Source organism: Haliotis rufescens, unplaced genomic scaffold, assembly GCF_023055435.1.
Source record: "Haliotis rufescens isolate VD_foot unplaced genomic scaffold, xgHalRufe1.0.p SCAF_11, whole genome shotgun sequence".
NCBI lineage: Eukaryota > Metazoa > Mollusca > Gastropoda > Lepetellida > Haliotidae > Haliotis > Haliotis rufescens.
The window spans coordinates 8,359,217-8,386,662 of NW_025963791.1; the positions used below are offsets into that span (position 1 = coordinate 8,359,217).

At 40.2% G+C, this 27,446-nt stretch overlaps 4 protein-coding genes across 4 annotated transcripts; 1 reads left to right on the forward strand and 3 right to left on the reverse strand.

Annotated features, from left to right (window-relative positions):
• Positions 1 to 1,249: 1,249 nt before the first annotated feature.
• Positions 1,250 to 5,955, forward strand: LOC124151749 (sperm-specific H1/protamine-like protein type 2). Its single transcript, XM_046524365.2, has 2 exons — positions 1,250 to 1,926; positions 5,812 to 5,955. Exons 1-2 carry the CDS (start codon positions 1,321 to 1,323, stop codon positions 5,869 to 5,871), a joined length of 666 nt encoding a protein of 221 aa, XP_046380321.1. The 5' UTR covers positions 1,250 to 1,320; the 3' UTR covers positions 5,872 to 5,955.
• Positions 5,956 to 8,034: 2,079 nt separating this feature from the next.
• On the reverse strand, positions 8,035 to 12,695 carry LOC124151736. Its single transcript, XM_048392864.1, has 4 exons — positions 12,451 to 12,695; positions 9,228 to 9,370; positions 8,912 to 9,040; positions 8,035 to 8,682 (listed from the first exon to the last, which is right to left on the reverse strand). The coding sequence occupies exons 1-4, from the start codon at positions 12,693 to 12,695 to the stop codon at positions 8,072 to 8,074; spliced, it is 1,128 nt and encodes a 375-aa protein (XP_048248821.1). The 3' UTR covers positions 8,035 to 8,071.
• A 7,777-nt stretch (positions 12,696 to 20,472) lies between these two features.
• On the reverse strand, positions 20,473 to 21,865 carry LOC124151733. The gene is made up of 3 exons (XM_046524334.2): positions 21,695 to 21,865; positions 21,379 to 21,507; positions 20,473 to 21,135 (listed from the first exon to the last, which is right to left on the reverse strand). The coding sequence occupies exons 1-3, from the start codon at positions 21,780 to 21,782 to the stop codon at positions 20,525 to 20,527; spliced, it is 828 nt and encodes a 275-aa protein (XP_046380290.2). The 5' UTR covers positions 21,783 to 21,865; the 3' UTR covers positions 20,473 to 20,524.
• Positions 21,866 to 25,209: 3,344 nt separating this feature from the next.
• Positions 25,210 to 26,554, reverse strand: LOC125378058. Its single transcript, XM_048392865.1, has 3 exons — positions 26,394 to 26,554; positions 26,078 to 26,206; positions 25,210 to 25,820 (listed from the first exon to the last, which is right to left on the reverse strand). The coding sequence occupies exons 1-3, from the start codon at positions 26,479 to 26,481 to the stop codon at positions 25,210 to 25,212; spliced, it is 828 nt and encodes a 275-aa protein (XP_048248822.1). The 5' UTR covers positions 26,482 to 26,554.
• Between the last annotated feature and the right edge of the window lie 892 nt (positions 26,555 to 27,446).

The following is a 27,446-nucleotide window of genomic DNA, read 5'->3' on the forward strand; positions in this document are numbered from 1 at the left end:
CCGAGCCGACCAGTCCTTGTTTTAGCCCCTTAGTGCCGAGCGCCAGACAGGGTAACAACAAGTACAATCTTTTAACGTCTTTTTGTATGACGCGGCCCGGGATCGAACCCTGGACCTTCCGCTCTCCGGGCGGACGCTCTACCACAAGACCACGGAGGCGGTCGATGCAGGCCTAAGACATTTACCACATTGGTGAAACATAATCGGGGCGACCCGGGATTCGAACCCGATAATAGATTTCTGGCGTGTCTACAAGGGACGCGACTCTCCACAGCGAATTGAGGCACCGTAGACGTCTCGACACCCGTGTCCCCTTACTTAAATAGCAATTTTAGGACTTCCACTTTCCGTGGAGCAATATTCCAGCAGCTCCAGCCTTTGGGGTCAACATGTCACACCGTTTGAGGTACAGTGGAACATAATCTTTCTTCGAAGATTTCAAAGAGCGTCATACTAGTCCTTCTCAAGGTTCCCAATCGTGTCATGGTAAACGTCGGTTGGTTGGTTTGTTGTTTAACGCCGCACTCAGCAATATTCCAGCTATATGACGGCGGTCTGTAAATAATCGAATCTGGACCAGACAATCCTGTGATTGACATCATGTCCAGTAAGAATGATTCCTTCTTTCAATATTGCTTCCATTTGAGATCCCGGGAAAGAATATGTTCCCAGTATCCCATGTTTGTCTACAGAGGACCGAGTGGTCAGGTTTGGTGTGGAAAGAACCGACTCAACTAAGAACTAGGCTGTTATACTTGTGTCAACGGATCTGAAAGGGGTGGACCGTTGCTCATGCTTTCAGTCAGTGGTTTGTGACTCCATTATTTGGAATCCGCCGTGGCATTTAGGGATTGCTACCTAATGCGGTATAAAACACGATTTGCTCACTTACTGAAGCGTATTATGATTTGTCACAGTTTGCTGGAAACATTTCTATGAAAAATAAAAACGACCACTATATCTCATATCTTGTTCAATAGAATATGTAAATAAATTTCAGCTGGTACAACTCGTGTTTCATTTCATTTCAGCAAAGGACAATATAATAGCTAGTTTTAAAACTACAGTATAAGCAAACTGTTAAGATCAAGGGCATATTTTATGAACGTTTTAAACAATTTGTTTTCATCGCATGTTCAATGAGCTTGTTCACGCAAACATTCCAACCCCTAATGCTTGCAGTGAACACGTCCGTGCATGAAATTCACGTGCAAGTTGTTTCCTCCGAGGTCCGCGCTGTCTGCTTTAAATTCCCATCGCCATTTGCTGTGTGTTTTCCCACGGTAGCTGGTGTTGGAACGTGTTCTTGCAAATAAAGACATGGCTGACACGGCAGGACCGTCAAAGAATGGCGTTAGGAGAGCGCCCGCCACACACCCATCATGGTATGAGATGGTCATTGAAGCAGTCAGTAGCAACAAGGACTCAAAAGGTGCTTCCGTTCAGGCTATTAAGACTTACATCGTCGCGACGTATCCTACCGTTGACCAGAATTCAATGCGACACCACATCAAACGCGCGCTCGAGAAGGGAATCAAACTTAAACTTTTAAAGCGACCGAAAGCTTCCGAAGATGCTACAGGATTGACAGGACGGTTTAAGTTGGATAAAGTCACAGTCGCGGCGGAAGCGAAAGCGAAAGCAAAGAAACTGAAGAAAGCCGAAGAAAAGAAGGAAAACATCGTGAAGAAAAAGAAAACATCGCCCGTGAAACGTAAAACAAAAACTGAAAAGTCTGAGAAAAGTGAAAAAGCAAAGAAAACTAGTGCAAAAGCAAAGGCAAGTGCCAAGTCGCCGAAGAAGGTCAGGAAAGGTGTAGAAACAACGCCGACAGCCCCCAGGTCGAAAAAAGCTGAAATGAAGACTCCAAAGAAACCGAAATCTGCCACAGCCAAGTCCAAAGTTACAGCTACTGAGAAGAAAAAGGTGAGTTGTTAGGTCGTATATGATGTGGCTTTAGTACTTCATGTGACTACCGTAGGTCTTGATCTGCTCTTGATTATTTGTAAGAAAATCGGTAAGTACCAGTACGATAAATATCCATGACATGACCAAGTTAAATTTTTTTATTAAATAAGGCCAAGTGGTTCCAATAATGTATATTTCTTTTAATGACAAAGATATTCCCAATTAAAACACAGGTTAATTTGTTTATCTCTTCTGTTTTCAAAACGAATGTCAATTGAAATGTCTTGTGAACTCGAAATTCAACAAAGTTGTTAATCTAAACTGTAATATAAAGGTTAGCTACATTGCACTTATGTATACATAAATGACACGTATCAGATTTGTATTTTTCAGTTTTCGTAGTAACACCAGTAAGTGTAAAACCAAATTATTAACAATAATAAAATCAAAAAGTGCCAAATTGAGAGCTACTCAGTGGCGCTCTTGTAATTTGTAATGATGTAATGCTTTCAAATAGTCAAGTTTGCCGGTCTACGAACTATAGAAAGATATCCGCTCTGTAACCGCTGATTCAAATTTTTTGGGGGTTAGGGCAACTTTACCCTACATAAATAATTTTTAGTGCTCCTGCTTTATAGCCAGGGAATGATATCTTTTGTTTGCAACAAGTCATGACATGGAGAAAACGGGATTCGACTAGGATAAGAATTGATCTTCAGCAACCCAGGTTTGTCGCAAGCGGCGATCGCCTCCGTGGTCTAGTGGCAGAGGGTCCGCCCGGAGAGCGGAAGGCCCGGGGTTCGATCCCCGGTCGCGTCATACGAATAGACATTGAAAGGTGGTTCTTGTTGTTACCCTGCCTGGCGCTCGGCATTAAGGGGCTAAAACAAGGACTGGTCGTCTTGTCTTAGAGTCGGTATACTGTCTGAGTGGGCATGGTTTCTCAGTGGGCTAGCACTATCAAATCGGTCCGGATATGTACGGATCAGTACAAGCAACCACACACATACGCACGTGTATGTTCTCCCATCTGTCGTGTCGTAAATTTCAATGATATAATCAGTCATACGGTCTTAGTGTAAACCCGAAAATTGCTACCATTATCGTTTTTACATAATGCATCAGTAGTAATTTCATCTATATTCTATCATGCATGTTTTTAGTTACTCACAAAAGCCACACAGACGCTTTACATAATTTTTGACAAATCTAAAGGACTGGAAAAGTTTGATATTATTTGACAAGCGATTGATTGTCATTCATTTGACTTCTTGTGTGTTTGCCAGGACGCCACATTTATTTTGTATTGTGAAACCCGGCACTCGGCAATATTCCAGCTCTCTGACGGCGATCTGTAAATAATCGAATCTGGACCAGACAATCGATATCATGAGCATCGATCTACACAGCTGGGATACGATGACATGCATCAACCACGTCCGCGAGCCTGACAACACGATCCCGTAGTCGCCTCTTACAAGCAGTCACCTTTTACTTGACTGATTGTTAGTTTTGTCATAAAGTGGTACACATTGGAAAGTAATCTTCTTAACGTACATCTGTTTCTATGGTTTGCGTTTCTTTTGTCAGTGAGTATATATAGGATAGTGTATTTCTGGCACTCATTAATTGACCTCGAATTTAATCAACACAACGGCCTGTGGTCAGTGTGGTAACGGGTGGCCCAGTCTAAGGTGCCACAAGTCTGCTGTACTTCCATTTGACGTTGCAGAAACCTACAGTTGGTTTGAATCCCGGAGTCACCCTGATTGTTTCTAGGTTTGTCAGGGCCACATCCGTCCCACCGAAGTGGTAAACGTCCAAGGCGTGCATCGCTTCGGCCTCGCTGTGATATATAACTGAAATACTGTACAAAACGGCGTCGAACCAAACTCTCATTTTAAGCTCAGACCCGTGAAGATTCCGGGCTAGAATAGGTCTTCAGCAACCCATGCTTGTCGTAAAAGGTAACTATGCTTGTCGTAAGAGGCGACTAACGGGATCGGGTGGTCAGGCTCGCTGACTTGGTCACTTGACGTTCATCGATGCTCATGATATCAATCACTGGATTGTCTGGCCCAGACTCGATTTACAGACCGCCGTCATATAGCTGGAATATTGCTGAGTGCGGCGTTAAACAACAAACAAAACCATTTTCAGTTCAACCGTTTATCTTCCCGAGGCAAGGGAGTAAACTGACTGTAAAAGTGCAGTTTCGACCCTTTTAAGCTGGAATTTTGTAGTTATGTTTTGGCTGGACAAACGAATCTAGATGCACAATCAAAATCGCGTAACGAAATCGACATGCGGTTGCTTCGTAACCATATTTAACGTCAGCTGGGCATCGTCAGCTATTTTACAAATATTTTCATGTTTTTATTCAAGGTGCTCAAGTAATTTTTATGAACTTCGCTGAGTCGGACTCGTTGTATTACAATATAGATCATTATTATCGATCAGATTGTCCTGATTCGACGCTGCCATAATGATAGGTGGAATCTGATTGGTCCATATGGGGGACATAGAAGGGACGTAGAAGGGACATAACTCGTAATAGCCACTTGTGAAGCTACGGTCGAGCCCTGAAAATGCAGCCTATTTCGGCAAGGGTGGAAACTGGACTTTTACAGTCGGTTAACGTCCTTACCTCAGTATAAATAGCATCCCTTTGAAAAGTGTAGTCCAACTTGACATACAACGGTAACATCAGTTATGTAGCCTTGTAATGTATTTGAATTGTAGGCCCTACATACTTCTATATGTTGATTGTTAGCTCAACTGGTTTCATATACTGGTGCCACCCTTAGGCCAGTGTTTCGGGAAACACCCGACGTTGCAAAATAGGCTTCGACTCTTTTTGTTGTTGCCAAGTTTGCTTTTAAGGAGACGCGCATATAATGCGGGAATACATATGCTACTCAACTTTTAAGGATAAAGTCATTCTATTTGAAATCTAAACCTGACATGAGAATCGGTTTTGAGTGTCGGTGAAAGATAATTTTTTTTATCCATATCTAAAGCAAAGTTGCGTCCCGTGTGCACTCCAGGAACCAGTGATTTTGGCCCTGATTATGTTTCTAGGTTTGTCAGCACCATACCCGTGTTCGCGAGTTTTACCATTTTGGTGAAACCCGCGAACACGGGTATGGTGCTGAGACCTGAATCACTTCGGGTTTTCCTCCCACAATAAGCTGACATGCCGTGATGTAGCGACTATGCTTGTCGTAAAAGGCGACTAACGGGATCGGGTGGTCAGGCTCGCCGACTTGGTTAATGTATGCATCAGACATCAGATTTTGTCACCGATGCTTTAAATTTGGACATTTCCTCACGTTTACCAGACCCGTGAAGATCCGGGTAGAAGTGGTCTTCAGAAACCCATGCTTGCCGTAAAAGGCGACTATGCTTGTCGTAAAAGGCGACTATGCTTGTCGTAAAAGGCGACTAACGGGATCGGGTGGTCAGGCTCGTTGATTGGTTGATGCATGTCATCGGTCCCAATTACGTGGATCGATGCTTATGATGTCAATGACTGGATTGTCTGGTCCAGACTCGTTTATTTACAGACCGCCGTTATATAGCTGGAATATTGCTGAGTGCGGCGTTAAACAACAAACAAACCAAACCTCGCCAGTTCCACTTTCAACGTTTGTTTGTGGATTTGAATTTTAGTAACAATTTGCAAGTTTATCTCCATTTTATCAAACCACACCTGATTGAATACAAATGTATTTATATTGAAAACGTGGTGAACATCTTAATTTATCTAAACACGCCGTGATATAACTGAAATAATGTTAAAAACGGCGTTAAACCCAACTCACTCACTCACTTAATTAATCTTAACAATCTGTCCGACATGTCTTAACCAAGGTGCATGCCAAATGTTTTCTCGTGTTCTAGGCAAAGCCCGCCAGCAAGAAAGGCACCCCCAAGAAGAGCAAGGCCAAGACAAAATCCTAGAGCTAGAGTGTACAGTTTTATATGTGAACTTTTTAATTGCAGGCTGTAATTGTTTTAGAATAAATATTTTAAAATCAGTTTGAATATACTTTTTTGCGTTTCTTTGTCATCGTAATGTTACACTCCGTTCCTATCTGGCTGCGAAAATGCATGGGCTTGATTATGAGCTAAAGACATGGAGTACATTCGGGTCAACTCGGCGTGTTCCGTGTACTACATGACACCTCGGACACCAGTTGAATGGTGACACTGGATTTCTCGGTAAACCGCATCCCTATCGATCCCCCAGGTTGAGTTTGTAGTTAGTTGGGGTTTAATTAAACAAGGTGCTGACAAATTACGTTGAATGTTTGTCTCCCACAGCCTCGATATGGAGTTCTTTCAAAAATTGCTTTTGGTCGTCAAGATTTGCCATCACATGACACTACAATTGACACTGAACAGCTTCAAGACCCGGGTTTTAGTCTGAAATCGTTTCCTTTCATGTTGATGAATATTTAAACATGAAAACAGTATTATAACTGGACACGGGAGGGGAAGTTGAAGGAATTATTTAATTGACCAAACATGTCTATACATTATCAGTGCACACGTCATACGTGGCTCGAGATGCTTGGTTGGAAGCAGCTGGCAACCATCCAGTGTTTGATGACATGCAGTAAGTCACAGAACCTGACCACCCGATTCTCATTGAAGTCGGCTCTAACGCATAGCGGACCAGTTCGGGAACGGAACACACGGTGCGCGAGTGTTTAACGCCGCAGCTATATTCCAGCTATATGACGGCGGTCTGTAAATAATGGAGTCTGGACCAGGAATCCAGTGATTGACATGAGCATCGATCCACGCGAATGGGATCGATGACATGCATCAACCAATCAGCGAGCCTGACCACCCGATCCCGTTAGTCGCCTTTTACGACAAGCATAGTCGCCTTTTACAGCAAGCATGGGTCTCTGAAGACCACTTCTACCCCGGATCTTCCCGGATCTGGTAAACGTGAGGAAATGTCCAAATTTAAAGCATCGGTGACAAAATCTGATGTCTGATGCAGTTTTCTGTTTTGACTCATATATTGCCGTGTTTCATCCGGTGAACAATTGACTGTGCATGTGTTTATGACCGAGCCACCGGTGGGACAGGATACGCTCAACTTTTCGCCAACACCTGATGTCATCACTATTTATAACTTATTCACAAACACATGTTAATGTTTGTTTTTTTGTTTAACGCCGCACTCAGCAATATTCCAGCTATATGACGGCGGTCTGTAAATAATCGAGTCTGGACTAGACAATCCAGTGATTGACATCATGAGCATCGATCCACGTAATTGGGATAAGATGACATGCATCAACCAGGTAAGCGAGTCTTACCACCCGATCCCGTCAGTCGCCTCTTACGACAAGCATAGTCGCTTTATGTTAAATATATAGTTGGAATCTTACAATGGACTCGGCTTTCACCAGAGATGTTTTATGATTATGGAAAGGATTTTGTCTTTTTATTTACGGTAGATAGTGTTGATGTTGATGTAGCAATCAATTCAACTGTTACAAAGCTAGTACTTAAGGGGATCTACCTCACAAACCACAGACTTCTTTGATTATCTAATCATTTTGAATAAATACTTAATCTAAAATTTGTTGTACTCTTGTAATGAATTACTTAGGTTCAACAAAATATCCTTGTGGTTAAAGTGTTCGTTCTTAATGTCAAAACGCCGACTTCGATTCCATGAAGATTATGTCCCCGAGATCCTTGAACACTGCTAGAACTGGAGTAATATCACACTAACCCATGTATGGCAAGTTCGTGAAATGTGGTGATACTGATGTCCGACATATTAATGTGGATCGATCTCTTGTGGCTATGTTTCCCCTTCGGGATTCCGGGTTTTAATAGGTCCCAGCAACCTGTGTTGGTCGGAAGAGGCGACCAAAACGATAGGGTTGTCAGGCTCGGCGATTTGGTTGATAGCGTGTCATCGTATTCCTAATTATATGGCGTCGATACTTGCTCCCAATATCAACCCCTAACTTTACAGGCCGCCGTCATAAAGCTGAGGGCGGCGTTAACCAACAAGATAAACACATATCCTGTAGCCATTCAACACAGACAGTTCTTAACAAAAAACAAAGACATTGCGTTTAAACTATTACAACTGTTATTTGATTAAAAAAATGAACATTGAATTACATTAACATTTGTTTCTTCTGAACAGATTCGTAAAGCGACGAAAGAAAGATTTTGACTTTTGTACATTTTGTTTCTGATTATAAGTTTCGATCAAATTGGTTGTGCTTGGTGACATATGTTTCTTTGATGACAGACTACTTTGAGAGAGTTCATGATGTCTTGTTGACCTATTGCCTTGTTCACGAGGTATGTCATTCTTTGATTGGACAATGTGGTCAAAGCACGTGGTCCGTGTAGCCCCTGACCTCTGAACAAGTCCAACACCCTCTCCCTCTCCTGAATGTACACGTAGTCTTTCAACACTTAACATGTCCACCTCCTTCACCAAGCGATCCACCTTCTTCCTGAGGGAGACTTTCTCCTCCGAGAGTTGTCTGGCTTGTCTCCGAAGATGTTGATTCTTCAGTTTCAGACATTGGGAACGGAGCCGTGCATCTCGTAGGTCAGCCCGGAGAATGTCCACCTCAACCAGGGCAGCCGTCAGCTGCATGTGGAGGTCGAGCTCTTTGCCAAGTTGTTTGTCCTTTTTACTACAATCCCATTGGAATGGTGGCTCGGGGCGAATAGGTCTTGGTTTTATTGTGACGTGTTTGGGAACCAAATCGTGGAACTCTGAAATTGCAATAATCGAATTTAGTATACAATCAACTCTATGGTAAGTCTAACACATCAGCACATATACATTTACCGTGTTAAATAGATAAACTGGCAGAGAAATTACAGTTAATACAGACTTTTTCAACGAAGTTGCAGGGATATGATAGTTGAAAGCACCCACGGCATACACACAGACAGACAGACATAGACAAACAGACACACACACACACACACACACACACACCTATCGGTTCTGTACGTGCAAAACACTCCGCCACCTCGGAATCAAACCCCTCACACTCGGACACGGTCGGACGCTTTGCGACTGGTCTTGGTTTTATTGTGACGTGTTTGGGAACCGAATCACGAAACTCTGAAATAAAAATAACCAGATTTAGTATTGAATCAATCAAACTGCCAAGTGTGAAAGTTATACCGCGTATATATCTACGTATAAAATTAAGGAAGTGGCAGAAATACAGTGGTTGAATCTGAAACACTTTTCAATTGAAACAGAAGTTGTAGAGTTGAACTCTGTTATTATATATAACGGCACACACCTGTCGGTTCTGTACGTGAAAAACACTCCGCCACCTCGGAATCAAAGCCCTCGCACTCGGACACGGTCAGACGTCTTGTGGCTTGCATAATGCTTCGATAATCTCGATAAATGAAGAGCGTACTGCAATGCTGCTGTAGATAGCTGAAGGTATGTCAGACAATGGCGTGACGTCACAATATCAGCTAATGACGTCATTGCGACGTCTAGACGGTAGATTTCGCTGTCGTTCGGAAGAGGTCGGTAGATTTCGTTGTGAGTGTGTTCTGATTGCTTCAGATCAGCCGAAAAATACCATCATGAGAAGCTCTTTGTACTTTGGTATAATATCGTTACTTTCTTCAAAACAAGCATCATATCATGGGCTAATATTAAGAAGATAATTAACAATCTTAATTCAGAAACAGTAAAAGGTATTGTCTATTTGTCCATGTTTTTTCTCAAATGAATTTCGTTTTCGGAAAGGGTTTATTTTTATATTGTGAGCTATGTGATAATGTCATCAGTGTTGGAAAGCAACAGGGATATAATTTGGTCAGCACCAAATTGAAATGTTTCAAATATATGATTGGCCGTTGAAAAGAACATTCTATGTTACAGGTAAAATGAGTGAGTTAGATAGTTTTAACGCCACCTTCAACAATATTTCAGTTAAATAACGGCATGTCTATGAATGTTTATTCCCAAAGTTTGGAAATTTCCCTTTTTTGACGACACTGTCTCGTAGTTCATGATTATAGAACATGGACCAGTTGTCTAAGGCGCGGCAAGACGCTGTGCAGACATGCCTCCTTCTTAGACATACAGACTACTCTGGTCGTTAGTTCTTGGTTTGTCAGCACCATACAATAGACTGGAGGATTTCACTTTACTTATGTAAAATATAAATAATGTCCCAAATTACCACAAAGAAATTGCAACAAAAATTGAAACATTGTTCCTAAATAATATACTAGAGGTGGGTTATATGCTTTCGGAACACACAGGGGCGAGGACAAATTATATATCACAGGATATTTGTTTTTAATTCATATTTTGCATCTACACGAGAAGAAGTTTACTCTCAATTGATGTAACTTTGTTCTGATGGTTATAGTTGTAATTTCAACATTTTGAATTATATATTAGTAAATTAGGAAACGGTCTAGGGGAGAAACACCCGTTAGCCTTTGCCGATGAGAGTGACTTCCCTTGTGTTGAATAAAAGATGGCGTAGAACAACGAAGCTCGTCTTGAGGTATACTTCTATTATGGTAATTGGAATAGTTCCAAATTCGTCGAAGCTTTTTGAAAAAAAGAGCAGACATTCACTTCATTCATAGATTCATTCTACGACAAAGCTTAACTGTTGGCAGTGAAACAGCTGTTTGTCTATATATTTACATCCTTAGACGGACATCCGATAACCGATAACTTGATAATGATGACTGAAAATTATAAGATACTAAGAACATTTGATGTATTTGGTACATTGGGAGATTTATTGTCTAGTGCTACTGGAAATACGTTTAACCATCATAAATGATGTGCATATATATCCTTCTGTTGAAATATGTTGACCATTATGTACTTTTCGAATGAATTTAATTAGCACACAGTTTGTAATGTTTCCAATGAACAATACAACCTGGATCTTTAGCACTTAAAGAGACGCTTGTGGGGTACGGGTGGCCGATTGTGTAAGGCGTTGCAATTCGCTATCCACTCGTGTTAAAATCCGATAATCGTGGGTTCGAATCACAGGTTCATAGTCGTGCTCGTGGGTTTCACCAAAGTGACAAATTTCTAAGACCTGCATCACTTTGGGCGTTTCTCCCACAAAATACTGGCAGGCGGTGACATAACTGAAATGCTGTTCGTAGCGGCGTTGAGCCCAACTCTACAGTATTATGTGTCTGTCGGTCACAATGTCTCAGATTGTTGAATACATATTATTGAACTTTTATAGTGAATGAGATTTTTGTCTGCGAATGTCAGAGGAATAAAGTTGAATGACACACGTGTACATTTACCTAAACAATGTGGATATCAATTCACCCAATGAGAATTATGTTTTTCCACAATATTGTTAGATCCTCCTGTACAGATGTCCAGGGCCCCGTTTCACAAAGCGTAGCACAAGGACTACCGTGACTCCCTTACTTTAACATGTACTTACGATAATCGTAGCATTAATATTGCTTTGTGGGACGAGGCCCAGGCCTCGTCGTGGATCGATGCTCATGATCAATCACTGGATTGACTGGTCCAGACTAAATTATTTACAGACCGCCGTCATATAGCTGGAATATTGGTAAGTGCGGCGTAAAACAACAAAGAAAGAAACAAAATAGTACTTAAGGGTATGTACCTTACCGATCACTCAGTTCTTTGATTATCTAATCATGTTGACTAAAAATTTAATCAAAGATATGTTGTATTCTTGCTATGAATTGATTAGGTTTACCTTGAGTTAGTTGCCTAGTGGTTCAAGCGTTAGCTCTCAATGCCAAAACCCAGAGTTCGATCCCTAATATACACAACACGTTAAGACCTATTTTCGATGGCCCCGATATTGCTTGAACACTGCTAAAATGAAGCAATGTCACACTCAACCCATGCATGGATGGATGAACGGTATGGCTTATTCGTGAAGTGTGATGATACTGATGCCTTACATATTAATGTTGATAGATATCTTGTGTCTGTGTTTCCCTGTGGGGATTCCGGGTTAGAAAATGTCCCAGCAACAAGCGCTGGTCGTAAGAGGCGACAAACTGCATTGTTGATTGTGTGTCATCGTATCATAAGGCTTACAATATCAATCACTGACTTTACAGGCCGTCGTCATATAGCTGGACTTTTGCTTAGTGCAGCGTTAAACAACAAACAAACATAACTTGCAGCTACTGAACACAAACAGTTGTAAAGAAATAACAAAGACATTGCTTTTAAACTATAACAATTGTTATTTGATCAACAAAATGAACATTAAATAACATTAACATTTGTTTCTTCTGAACAGTTTTGTAAAACGGCGAAAGAAAGATTTTGACTTTTGTACATTTTGTTTCTGATTACAAATTTCTATAAAATTGGTTGTGCTTGATGACATATGTTCCCTTGATGACAGACTACTTTGAGAGAGTTCATGATGTCTTGTTGACCTTTTGTCTTGTTCACGAGGTATGTCATTCTTTGATTGGACAATGTGGTCAAAGCACGTGGTCTGTGTAGCTCCTGACCTCTGAACAAGTCCAACACCCTCTCCCTCTCCTGAATGTACACACAGTCTTTCAACTCTCAACATGTCCACCTCTTTCACCAAGCGATCCACATGCTCCCTGAAGGAGACTTTCTCCTCCGAGAGTTGTCTGGCTTGTCTCTGAAGATGTTGGTTCTTCAGTTTCAGACATTGGGAACGGAGTCGTGCATCTCGTAGGTCAGCCCGGAGAATGTCCACATCAACCAGGACAGCCGTCAGCTGCATGTGGAGGTCGAGCTCTTTACCAAGTTGTTTGTCCTTTTTACTACAGTCCCATTGGAATGGTGGCTCGGGGCGAATAGGTCTTGGTTTTATTGTGACGTGTCTGGGAACCAAATCGTGGAACTCTGAAATTGCAATAATCGAATTTAGTATATAATCAACTCTATGGTAAGTCTGAAACATTTACCCTGTTAAATAGATAAACTGGCAGAGAAATGACAGTTAATACATACTTTTTTAAACGAAGTTGCATGGATATGAGAGTTGAAATCACCCACGGCACACACACACACACACACACACACACACGGACAGATATAGACACACACACACACACCTATTGGTTCTGTAGGTGCAAAACACTCCGCCACCTCGGAATCAAACCCCTCACACTCGGACACGGTCAGACCCCTTGGGACTGGTCTTGGTTTTATTGTGACGTGTTCGGGAACCGAATCATGAAACTCTGAAATAAAAATAACCGGATTTAGTATTGAATCAATTAGACTGGCAAGTTTGAAAGTAATACCGCATATACATGTACGTATAAAATTAAGGAAGTTGTAAAAATACAGTGGCTGATTCTAAAACCCTTTTCAATTGAAACAGAAGTTAAAGAGTTGAACTCTGTTAAAATATATAACGGCACACACCTTTCGGTTCTGTACGTGAAAAACACTCCGCCACCTCGGAATCAAAGCCCTCACACTCGGACATGGTCAGACGTCTTGTGGCTGGCATTATTCTTCGATAATCTCGATAAATGAAGAGCGTACTGCAGTGCTGCTGTAGCTTGCTGAGACAATGTCAGACAATGGCGTGACGTCACAATATCGCCTAATGACGTCATAGCGACGTCTAGTCGGTAGATTTCGCTGTCGTCCGTTCGGTGGAAGTACCTTCAGAACAGGTCGATATATTTCTTTGTGAGTGTGTTCCGATTGCTACACATCAGCCGAGACATACCATCATTGGATGCTCTTTGTTCTTTGGTATAATGTCATCAAAACAAGCATCATATCATGGGCTAATATTAAAAAGATAATTAACAATCTAAATTCAAAAGCCGCAAAAGGTATTGTCTATATTTCCATGTTTTTTTTCTCAAATGAATTTCGTTTTCGGAAGAGGTTTATTTTTATATTGTGAGCTATGTGATATTGTCATCAGTGGTTAGGCTTTTCACAACTGTCTATATATCTGTAAATCTATTCTTGCGCAGGAAAGCAACAGGGAAATAATTTGGTCAGCACCAAATTAAAATGTTTGAAATAAATGATTGGGTGTTGAAAAGAACATTCTGTGTAACAGGTAAAATGAGTGAGTGAGGTAGTTTTAACGGCACCCTGAGCACTATTTCTGTTAAATAACGGCGTGTCTATGAATGTTTATTCCCAAAGTTTGGAAAGATGAGATCTCAGCATCGCTTCTAACTTCATACCTACATGCACGACACTGAGTGGCTGAAATACGGAAAGTTGTACATCCTCCCAACTGCCTTTTGATTCAATTATACAAGTGAGAAATACGTGGAACTGTTTTTTCTGTTCACCTTTTTAGACTGACTCGTAGTTCATGATTATAGTAGATGGCCCAGTTGTCATGGGTACGGTAAGACGCTGTGCAACCATGCTTCCTTAGCATATGTAGCATATGCAGCTACGATACTCTGGACGTTGGTTCTTGGTTTGTCAGCACCATACGATAGGCCGGAGGATTCTCACTTTGTTTATCAATAGTTTTCAATGTTTGCAATTACAAAAAAAAACTGGTTCTTGAACTCTTAACCCTCTGGATGCCGCGATTTTTTTCTGACGCACATTTTCCAAAGATCGGAAAAGTGAAGGTTGTGCGAGAATTGCGCTCACGCGGCACTGGATCTACCTCTGGCTATAAAATTACGCAGAGGTGGAGAATATTAAATTTCCTATTTGATGGTGTAAAGTTAACTGCAAATAATGAACCGTTTTAAAAAAAATACACTTATAAGTGTTGCCCGAGATTTTTTTCTGCCTTGAAAAACCGTAAATTTCTCCGCTTTTTATCGTACACCGATAAAAGTACTGTGCGACGATTTGTTTTGTTTACATGCTTTACGGAATCTGTGAGCGAACAAAATACTGCTTAATATCTGAACGACATAACTATATACCAAATGGAGTTATATGCGTATGTATAACGACCAACATGAAATGCCAAAAATGACGAAAACTGATTTTTCTCTATGACGTCAAAAGGCGACAGAGAGGTTACACACGTACAAAGAAAAAGGGGCATAACTCCGCTCTGTTCAGCACTAGTTTATTGTAACTCAGGTCAATTGGTGAGAATTAGCTGTGGGTAAGGACAATATATTTTCGTGGTGTTTTGTTCACGAGGAACCAAACTATTCCAACAGAAATATCGATAAAGAAACTGTATACGTTTAGTTGTAAAAAAAATCCATAAGAAATGATGAAATCGTGCTTCATAAAAAAGAGGTAATAGAGAAATGGAGGGCCCTATCTAACCTATAACTTAGTCCTTAGATTCAAACATTCTCCTGAATGTGTAAGTGTAATTTGACTAATGTTGCACCATTATTAATGGAGCACTAGCCTTATCATCAAATGTAATGAAATATCCAAAAAAATAACACCGTTCTATTTGACGTCATGGCTGGTTTTATGTCTTTCATAACGTCGGAGAAAGACGACACTGGTATTTTGATAACTATATATCTCCCCTAATTTTCGTTCATGATATGGAAAATCTCGATGTGTAAAACGGAATACGACGCTTTTTCGACACAACATAAAATGACTGCTTTCACCAATTAAATAATGTCTTGAATATGTAAACAATTAGCTAGTTTATCGTGTGCCTTAATTGGACAAGACACGCACCTGATTGGCATCAATTTACGCAATGAAATACCAAAAAGAATATTTCAAAACAACCAAATTATATTCAATATCTCGTCTCAGAATTACATACTAAAAGATGCGGAGAAAGCTCTATTGGTATAAAATTGTCAGGATAATCGTATACGGTTGAACCAACAGCTAGCTAGGGTACTTAAATTGGCATGGGTTATATTTTTATACATTTTACAATTCCTGGAGAAATAAAGTGAACAGTTTAATATCCTGTGATCACAACATTAAAAAAAGAATGAACCCATTGATTATATAATGCAAAACGAGAGGAATAATTCGTAAATTGTTTGTGGCTAACACGCACCTGGCGAATCGTTAGATATCACGGCTCTGTGTATCAAACGACAAAAAAACAAAAAACAAAAACAATTCCAAGACCAAGACAATTCTTTCAGAAATGTGTGCATATCATTTTACGAAAAATATTATCCATTTTGTTAAAGTAATATAGATCTATTCAGTTTTAGTTATAAAATAAAATGAAACAGCTATTCAAAGACATTGGTTATATGAACTTATGATATTGACTATTACACATCCCAAGAAATACGTACATGCTGCAGTTACCTTTACGCTTCATCTTGTAACACTTGTCCAAAGGAAAGAAATATAATCGTATTCGACACTAAAAACCTATCAATTGTTATGTAAATAATGTTCAAACAAACAGGAGATTATCAAAGGTTCGTTCATTCATGTTGTGGCTTATATTTGTGTATGATATCATTTTGAACATTGACAAATATCCAAAGGGAAATTAATTCTGTGAAAAAATGTATAAAACATATGTAAAATCTACATCATAACTGAAACTGTAAACAGCATGATACAATGATCGTGTGCACTCTCATTCAAGGACCTTCACCTCAAAGGAATTACCAAATATGTACAACAATGTTGACGTATGACATCACTACCTGTGACCCACTTTTACAAAATGGCGTGTTCACTGTCAACAGTACGCGGGATTTTACGCGGGACTTTCGTTGATTCAGGGATCGTATATACATAAATGTGACATGTAAGTAATCAGAAACATTCTGACAATCTATGTACTGTTATTTTTTGTTATAATTTTCATTGAAAAAAACCGAAATAGGCAGAAATTCCGATAAATACCGTTGTCGTTGTGCGTGATTTGCGTCAGTCATGGCGTCACACAGGACGGTAACTTTGACAATTTCTGTTGAAAATATCAAATCATTGCAGTGTATCTATTTTAAATTCCCTAATGTTTCCTACTACTCTCTTCCCGTGCATATTCTGAAAATGTTGAGCCATTATCTTGAAAGAATAGACGAATGGATAGCTCAAAAAAGTAGAAAATGCTACACTGTGTAAAGTCTGTTTTTTGCTTTGTTTACATTTCAAACAAGTGCAGCTTTTCGAGCACAGCATTCGTTTTCACACCTAACATATTTTGCTTGATAGCCAATATGGCGGAAAGTTTACTTTGGCGTTCGTGTTTGCGTATTTTCCAAAACATTCGAAACGATTCTCGGGTTATCGGAGACGTTTTGGAATGATCATTGGTGATTTCATAAAAGACAGATACCCGTGATCACTAATATGCTATTTTGGAAATTCATTTCTCCGAGTAAATATCCTAAATTTAGATTTCAAAACATGCTGTAAATAACGCCGTGAGAGGTGATTTAGTAATGTGTAAAAAATGGCGACATTTACGATGTACCTAATTTTCAGAGGTCATTTTCAGTAATTTTGCTTGGCCTAAAATGCCAGTGGATGATATCACAGAACAGGTAATTTCCCACCTTATTCAAAACTGTGAAGTGTATTTGTGTGGGTGATGTATTTTAAATTTTATTCGACTTCAAAGTGAGGGTTGTAGAGGAAGGACATATATGTCCCACTCTCCTACCCAGAGTTCCATGCGGCCGGTAGCCAGCTAGCATAGTACCTCTGCCACAGGCCAGCGCCATGTGACGATTCGTCACATCTTTCACAGCCCATTCAAGATATTGCATATGCTTTTCATCCGTTTCATGTTTGACAAGTCTACACATTTTCATAAACAAATGTCAAATAATGGTTAACTTTCATTGAGAAAGTATGCAAATACTTAAAAATCTACTTGTTTTTGCGTAGTTATCCTATGTTTGCATTGGTTGTACGGCTCCACGTGCTGTCATCGAAGCCCAACGGAGAGCTAGCGACACGGTCACTTTGATGCATAAATATATATTGTCATACAACTCACTGTCGCAGTTGTAGTAGCATATCTATATAGTTATGCAAAACAATATGTAAAGCGCCCCCAAATACTTGCATTAGTCGGTTCTATACTGATTTCTGAAAAAGCGCGTTTGTTTACAAACAAGAGAAAAGTCCGGTCACGTGATATGCAAATTAGCCTGATATACACACAACGACAAAACGAAACAAGGTAACAATTTGAACACATTTCGGCCAAATCCAACTGTTTAATTTGTGGAAGAGGGTCCAAGTCGGAGAGGCCTCCAAGCACTGATATGGAAAGTAATCCCGCTTGGCTACTGCCCGCAATTTATATCTCCAAAGTTGCCAAACCTTGTAAAATGCCTTATCTACGGCACAGTTAGATGCTGATTTTCAGTATATTCAGACTATTATTTTAATAATGATAGATATTATCCCAGTAGTTTCTCCAGATTCCCGATGGTTAATTTTGACAAGATCGCCGAATGACAAGGGCGACGCCATGTTTGTTTATTTACAGTGAAAGTAGTCCCTACTTGACCTCTGATATTTGCATCTCTATCCGCGTATAACCCCAACTGATATCCTTTTAATCCGTTGGCTTTATCCTGCCGAGAAAGCCACCCATTACATGATAAAAACCGATATCTTTATAATGATGATTGAGTATAATAAGATAGTAAGCACATTTGAAGTATTTTTTACATTGGAACATTCATTGTCTAGCGTTCCTGGAAATACGATTATTCATCATAAATAAATATGATAATGTGCATATATATCCTTCTGTTGGAATATGTTGACCATAATCTACTTTTCGTATTCATTTAATTACCACACAGTTTGCAATAATTGCAATAACAATACAAACTAGGTCTTTCGCTCTTAACGTGACCCTTAGGGGTACGGGTGGGCGATTGTCAAAGGCGCTGCAATATTCCCTATCCACTCGTGTTATAATCCGATAATCGTGGGCTCGAATCACAGGTTCATAGTCGTGCTCGTGGGTTTCACCAAAGTGACAAATCACCTGCATCACTTTGGGCGTAACTGAAATGCTGTTTAAAACGCCCTTGAAACCAACTCTACAATATTACGTGTGTGTCGGTCACAATGTGTCAGACTATTGAATACTTTTATTGAACTTGTATAGTGCATGCGATTTTTGTCTGTGAATGTCATAGGAGTAAACTTGAATGACACACGTGTTCATTAACCTAAACAATGTGGGTATCAATTCTTCCCATGAGAATTATGTTTATTCCATAACATTGTTAGATCCTCCTGTACAGATGTCCAGGGCCCCGTTTCACAAAGCGATCTTAGCACTAGGACTACCGTAACTCCCTTACTTTAACATAGACTTACGATAATCGTAGCATTAATATCGCTTTGTGGAACGAGGCCCAGGCCATATTTTCTAGTTTTCCCTAGTTTCCTTGTCCTATTCTCCCTATTATGTCCGATGTAATTCCCTACTTTGGCATGTATCATATGATTCTGTGGTCTTTCAGGCGAATACTTGACTTGCCTTTCCATTTGTTTTTTGGGACGAGTGCCACCGGTTGGGTAGGATAGGCTCACCTTTTCGCCAACACCTGTTGTCACCTCTATTTGATAGTACATGTAATTCACAAACACGTTAAAGATATAGTCTGAATCGTACAATGGCCTCGGCTTTCAGCAGACATTTCTTATGATCATGGAAATGATTTTGTATCTTTATTTACGATAGATATTGTTGATGTTTAGTGAAACAATCAGTTCAACTGTTACCAAGGCGAGTACTTAAGGGACCCGTGAAGATCCGGGTTAGAAAAGGTCTTCAGCATCCCATGCTTGCCTTAAAAAGCGACTATGTTTGTCGTAAGAGGCGACAAACGGGATCAGGCGATCAAGCTCACTGACTTGGATGATGCATGGCATCGAATCCCATTTGCGTAGATCGATGCTCATGATCAATCACTGGATTGACTGGTCCAGACTCGATTATTTACAGACCGCCGTCATATAGCTGGAATATTGCCGAGTGCGGCGTAAAACAACAAACATAATAGTACTTAAGGGTATGTACCTCACCGATCACACAGTTCTTTGATTATCTAATCATGTTGAATAAAAAAATGATAAAAGAATATGTTGTATTCTTGCAATGAATTGATTAGGTTTAACTGAGCTGGTTAAAGCGTTAGCTCTTGATGCTAAAACCCAGAGTTCGATCCCTAATATAGACAATACGTTAAGACCTATTTTCGATGGCCCCGATATTGCTTGAACACTGCTAAAATGAAGCAATGTCACACTCAACCCATGCATGGATGGATGAACGGTATGGCTTATTCGCGAAGTGTGATGATACTGATGCCTTAAATATTAATGTTGATGGATATCTTGTGTCTATGTTTCCCCGTGGGGATTCCGGGTTAGACAAGGTCCCAGCAACGAGCGCTGGTTGAAAGAGGCGACAAACTGATCGGGTGGTCAGACTCAGTCACATGGTTGATTGTGTGTCATCGTATCATAAGGCTTACAATATCAATCACTGACTTTACAGGCCGTCGTCATATAGCTGGACTTTTGCTTAGTGCAGCGTTAAACAACAAACAAACATAAATTGCAGCTATTGAACACAGACAGTTGTAAACAAATAACAAAGACATTGCTTTTAAACTATAACAGTTGTTATTTGATCAACAAAATGAACATTAAATAACATTAACATTTGTTTCTTCTAAACAGTTTGGTAAAACGACGAAAGAAAGATTTTGACTTTTGTACATTTTGTTTCTGATTACAAGTTTCTATTGAATTGGTTGTGCTTGGTGACATATGTTCCCTTGATGACAGACTACTTTGAGAGAGCTCAGGATGTCTTGTTGACCTTTTGTCCTGTTCACGAGGTATGTCATTCTTTGATTGGACAATGTGGTCAAAACACGTGGTCTGTGTAGCTCCTGATCTCTGAACAAGTCCAACACCCTCTCCCTCTCCTGAATGTACACACAGTCTTTCAACACTCAACATGTCCACCTCCTTCACCAAGCGATCCACTTGCTCCCTGAGGGAGACTTTCTCCTCCGAGAGTTGTCTGGCTTGTCTCCGAAGATGTTGGTTCTTCAGTTTCAGACATTGGGAACGGAGTCGTGCATCTCGTAGGTCAGCCCGGAGAATGTCCACCTCAACCAGAACAGCCGTCAGCTGCACGTGGAGGTCGAGCTCTTTGCCAAGTTGTTTGTCCTTTTTACTACAGTCCCATTGGAATGGCGGCTCGGGACGAATAGGTCTTGGTTTTATTGTGACGTGTTTGGGAGCCAAATCGTGGAACTCTGAAAACGCAATAATCGAATTCAGTATAATCAACTCTATGGTAAGTCTAAAACATCAGCACATATACATTTACCCTGTTAAATAGATAAACTGGCAGAGAAATTACAGTTAATACAGACTTTTTCAACGAAGTTGCAGGGATATGATAGTTGAAAGCACCCACGGCATACACACAGACAGACAGACATAGACAAACAGACACACACACACACACACACACACACACACACACACACACACACCTATCGGTTCTGTACGTGCAAAACACTCCGCCACCTCGGAATCAAACCCCTCACACTCGGACACGGTCGGACGCTTTGCGACTGGTCTTGGTTTTATTGTGACGTGTTTGGGAACCGAATCACGAAACTCTGAAATAAAAATAACCAGATTTAGTATTGAATCAATCAAACTGCCAAGTGTGAAAGTAATACCGCGTATATATCTACGTATAAAATTAAGGAAGTGGCAGAAATACAGTGGTTGAATCTGAAACACTTTTCAATTGAAACAGAAGTTGTAGAGTTGACCTCTGTTATTATATATAACGGCACACACCTGTCGGTTCTGTACGTGAAAAACACTCCGCCACCTCGGAATCAAAGCCCTCACAGTCGGACACGGTCAGACGTCTTGTGGCTGGCATAATTCTTCGATAATCTCGATAAATGAAGAGCGTACTGCAATGCTGCTGTAGATAGCTGAAGGTATGTCAGACAATGGCGTGACGTCACAATATCAGCTAATGACGTCATTGCGACGTCTAGTCGGTAGATTTCGCTGTCGTTCGGAAGAGGTCGGTAGATTTCGTTGTGAGTGTGTTCCGATTGCTACACATCAGCCGAAAAATACCATCATGAGAAGCTCTTTGTACTTTGGTATAATATCGTTACTTTCTTCAAAACAAGCATCATATCATGGGCTAATATTAAGAAGATAACTAAAAATCTTAATTCAGAAACAGTAAAAGGTATTGTCTATTTGTCCATGTTTTTTCTCAAATGAATTTCGTTTTCGGAAAGGGTTTATTTTTATATTGTGAGCTATGTGATAATGTCATCAGTGTTGGAAAGCAACAGGGATATAATTTGGTCAGCACCAAATTGAAATGTTTCAAATATATGATTGGCCGTTGAAAAGAACATTCTATGTTACAGGTAAAATGAGTGAGTTAGATAGTTTTAACGCCACCTTCAACAATATTTCAGTTAAATAACAGCATGTCTATGAATGTTTATTCCCAAAGTTTGGAAATTTTCCTTTTTTGACGACACTGTCTCGTAGTTCATGATTATAGGAAATGGACCAGTTGTCTAGGGCGCGGCAAGACGCTGTATAGACATGCGTCCTTCTTAGGCGTACAGACTACTCTGGTCGTTAGTTCTTGGTTTGTCAGCACCATACAATAGACTGGAGGATTCCACTTTGCTTATGTAAAATGTAAATAATGTCCCAAATTACCACAAAGAAATTGCAACAAAAATTGAAACATTGTTCCTAAATAATATACTAGAGGGGGGTTATATGCTTTCGGAACACACAGGGGCGAGGACAAATTATATATCACAGGATATTTGTTTTTAATTCATATTTTGCATCTACACGAGAAGAAGTTTCCTCTCAATTGATGTAACTTTGTTCTGATGGTTATAGTTGTAATTTCAACATTTTGAATTATATATTAGTAAATTAGGAAACGGTCTAGGGGAGAAACACCCGTTAGCCTTTGCCGATGAGAGTGACTTCCCTTGTGTTGAATAAAAGATGGCGTAGAACAACGAAGCTCGTCTTGAGGTATACTTCTATTTGGGTAATTGGAATAGTTCCAAATTCGTCGAAGCTTTTTGAAAAAAAGAGCCGACATTCACTTCATTCATAGATTCATTCTACGACAAAGCTTAACTGTTGGCAGTGAAACAGCTGTTTGTCTATATATTTACATCCTTAGACGGACATCCGATAACCGATAACTTGATAATGATGACTGAAAATTATAAGATACTAAGAACATTTGATGTATTTGGTACATTGGAAAATTTATTATCTAGTGCTACTGGAAATACGTTTATCCATCATAAATGATGTGCATATATATCCTTCTGTTGGAATATGTTGACCATTATCTACTTTTCGAATGAATTTAATTAGCACACAGTTTGTAATGTTTCCAATGAACAATACAACCTGGATCTTGAGCTCTTAAAGAGACGCTTGTGGGGTACGGGTGGCCGATTGTGTAAGGCGTTGCAATTCGCTATCCACTCGTGTTGGAATCCGATTATCGTGGGTTCGAATCACAGGTTCATAGTCGTACTCGTGGGTTTCACCAAAGTGACAAATTTCTAAGACCTGCATCACTTTGGGCGTTTCTCCCACAAAATACTGACAGGCGGTGACATAACTGAAATGCTGTTCGAAGCGGCGTTGAGCCCAACTCTACAGTATGATGTGTCTGTCGGTCACAATGTCTCAGATTGTTGAATACATATTATTGAACTTTTATAGTGAATGAGATTTTTGTCTGCGAATGTCAGAGGAATAAACTTGAATGACACACGAGTACATTGACCTAAACAATGTGGATATCAATTCACCCAATGAGAATTATGTTTTTCCACAATATTGTCAGATCCTCCTGTACATAAGCCCAGGGCCTCGTTTCACAAAGCGATCTTAGCACTAGGACTACCGTAACTCCCTTACTTTAACATGGACTTACGATATTCGTAGCATTAATATCGCTTTGTGGGACGAGGCCCAGGCCACATTTTCTAAACGATGCCTTTCCCTAGTTTCCTTGTCCTATTCTCCCTATTATGTCCGATGTAATTCCCTACTTTGGCATGTACCATATGTTCCTGTGGTCTTTCAGGCGAATACTTGACTTGCCTTTCCATTTGTTTGTGACAAGTGCCACCGGTGGGGTAGGATAGGCTCACCTTTTCGCGAACACCTGGTGTCACCTCTATTTGATAGTACATGTAATTCACAATCAGGTTAAAGATAGAGTCGGAATCGTACAATAGACTCGGCTTTCAGCAGACATTTCTTATGATTATGGAAATGATTTTGTATCTTTATTTACGATAGATATTGTTGATGTTTAGCGAAACAATCAGTTCAACTGTTACCAAGGCGACTACTTAAGGGACCCGTGAAGATCCGGGTTAGAAAAGGTCTTCAGCATCCCATGCTTGCCTTAAAAAGCGACTATGTTTGTCGTAAGAGGCGACAAACGGGATCAGGCGATCAAGCTCACTGACTTGGTTGATGCATGGCATCGAATCCCATTTGCGTGGATCGATGCTCATGATCAATCACTGGACTGACTGGTCCAGACTCGATTATTTACAGACCGCCGTCATATAGCTGGAATATTGCCGAGTGCGGCGTAAAACAACAAACAAACATAATAGTACTTAAGGGTATGTACCTCACCGATCACACAGTTCTTTGATTATCTAATCATGTTGAATAAAAAATTGATAAAAGAATATGTTGTATTCTGGCAATGAATTGATTAGGTTTAACTGAGCTGGTTAAAGCGTTAGCTCTTAATGCTAAAACCAAGAGTTCGATCCCTAATAACTACAATACGCGAAGTCTATTATCGATGGCCCCGATATTGCTTGAACATTGCTAAAATGAAGCAATGTCACACTCAACCCATGCATGGATGGATGAACGGTATGGCTTATTCGTGAAGTGTGATGATACTGATGCCTTACATATTAATGTTGATAGATATCTTGTGTCTATGTTTCCCCGTGGGGATTCCGGGTTAGAAAATGTCCCAGCAACCTGTGCTGGTCGTAAGAGGCGACAAACTGATCAGGTGGTCAGACTCAGTCACATGGTTGATTGTGTGTCATCGTATCATAAGGCTTACAATTTCAATCACTGACTTTACAGGCCGTCGTCATATAGCTGGACTTTTGCTTAGTGCAGCGTTAAACAACAAACAAACATAAATTGCAGCTATTGAACACAGACAGTTGTAAACAAATAACAAAGACATTGCTTTTAAACTATAACAGTTGTTATTTGATCAGCAAAATGAACATTAAATAACATTAACATTTGTTTCTTCTAAACAGTTTGGTAAAACGACGAAAGAAAGATTTTGACTTTTGTACATTTTGTTTCTGATTAGAAGTTTCTATTGAATTGGTTGTGCTTGGTGACATATGTTCCCTTGGTGACAGACTACTTTGAGAGAGCTCAGGATGTCTTGTTGACCTTTTGTCCTGTTCACGAGGTATGTCATTCTTTGATTGGACAATGTGGTCAAAACACGTGGTCTGTGTAGCTCCTGATCTCTGAACAAGTCCAACACCCTCTCCCTCTCCTGAATGTACACACAGTCTTTCAACACTCAACATGTCCACCTCCTTCACCAAGCGATCCACTTGCTCCCTGAGGGAGACTTTCTCCTCCGAGAGTTGTCTGGCTTGTCTCCGAAGATGTTGGTTCTTCAGTTTCAGACATTGGGAACGGAGTCGTGCATCTCGTAGGTCAGCCCGGAGAATGTCCACCTCAACCAGAACAGCCGTCAGCTGCACGTGGAGGTCGAGCTCTTTGCCAAGTTGTTTGTTCTTTTTACTACAGTCCCATTGGAATGGTGGCTCGGGACGAATAGGTCTTGGTTTTATTGTGACGTGTTTGAGAACCAAATCGTGGAACTCTGAAAACGCAATAATCGAATTCAGTATAATCAACTCTATGGTAAGTCTAAAACATCAGCACATATACATTTACCGTGTTAAATAGATAAACTGGCAGAGAAATTACAGTTAATACAGACTTTTTCAACGAAGTTGCAGGGATATGATCGTTGAAAGCACCCACGGCATACACACAGACAGACAGACATAGACAAATAGACAGACAGACAGACACACACACACACACACACACACACACACACACACACACACACACCTATCGGTTCTGTACGTGCAAAACACTCCGCCACCTCGGAATCAAACCCCTCACACTCGGACACGGTCAGACGCTTTGCGACTGGTCTTGGTTTTATTGTGACGTGTTTGGGAACCGAATCACGAAACTCTGAAATAAAAATAACCAGATTTAGTATTGAATCAATCAAACTGCCAGGTGTGAAAGTAATACCGGGTATATATCTACGTATAAAATTAAGGAAGTGGCAGAAATACAGTGGTTGAATCTGAAACACTTTTCAATTGAAACAGAAGTTGTAGAGTTGAACTCTGTTATTATATATAACGGCACACACCTGTCGGTTCTGTACCTGAAAAACACTCCGCCACCTCGGAATCAAAGCCCTCACACTCGGACACAGTCAGACGTCTTGTGGCTGGCATAATGCTTCGATAATCTCGATAAAATAAGAGCGTACTGCAGTTCTGCTGTAGATAGCTGAAGGTATGTCAGACAATGGCGTGACGTCACAATATCAGCTAATGACGTCATTGTGACGTCTAGTCGGTAGATTTCGCTGTCGTCCGTTCGGCGGAAGTACCTTCGGAAGAGGTCGGTAGATTTCGTTGTGAGTGTGTTCCGATTGCTACACATCAGCCGAAACATACCATCATGAAATGCTCTTTGTACTTTGGTAAAAAATCGTTACTTTCTTCAAAACAAGCATCATATCATGGGCTAATATTAAGAAGATAATTAACAATCTTAATTCAGAAACAGTAAAAGGTATTGTCTATATTTCCATGTTTTTTCTCAAATGATTTTCGTTTTCGGAAAGGGTTTATTTTTATATTGTGAGCTATGTGATAATGTCATCAGTGTTGGAAAGCAACAGGGATATAATTTGGTCAGCACCAAATTGAAATGTTTCAAATATATGATTGGCCGTTGAAAAGAACATTCTGTGTTACAGGTAAAATGAGTGAGGGAGATAGTTTTAGCGCCACCTTCAACAATATTTCAGTTAAATAACAGCATGTCTATGAATGTTTACTCCCAAAGTTTGGAAATTTTCCTTTTTTGACGACACTGTCTCGTAGTTCATGATTATAGGAAATGGACCAGTTGTCAAGGGCGCGGCAAGACGCTGTATAGACATGCGTCCTTCTTAGGCGTACAGACTACTCTGGTCGTTAGTTCTTGGTTTGTCAGCACCATACAATAGACTGGAGGATTCCACTTTGCTTATGTAAAATGTAAATAATGTCCCAAATTACCACAAAGAAATTGCAACAGAAATTGAAACATTGTTCCTAAATAATATACTAGACGGGGGTTATATGCTTTCAGAACACACAGGGGCGAGGACAAATTATATATCACAGGATATTTGTTTTTAATTCATATT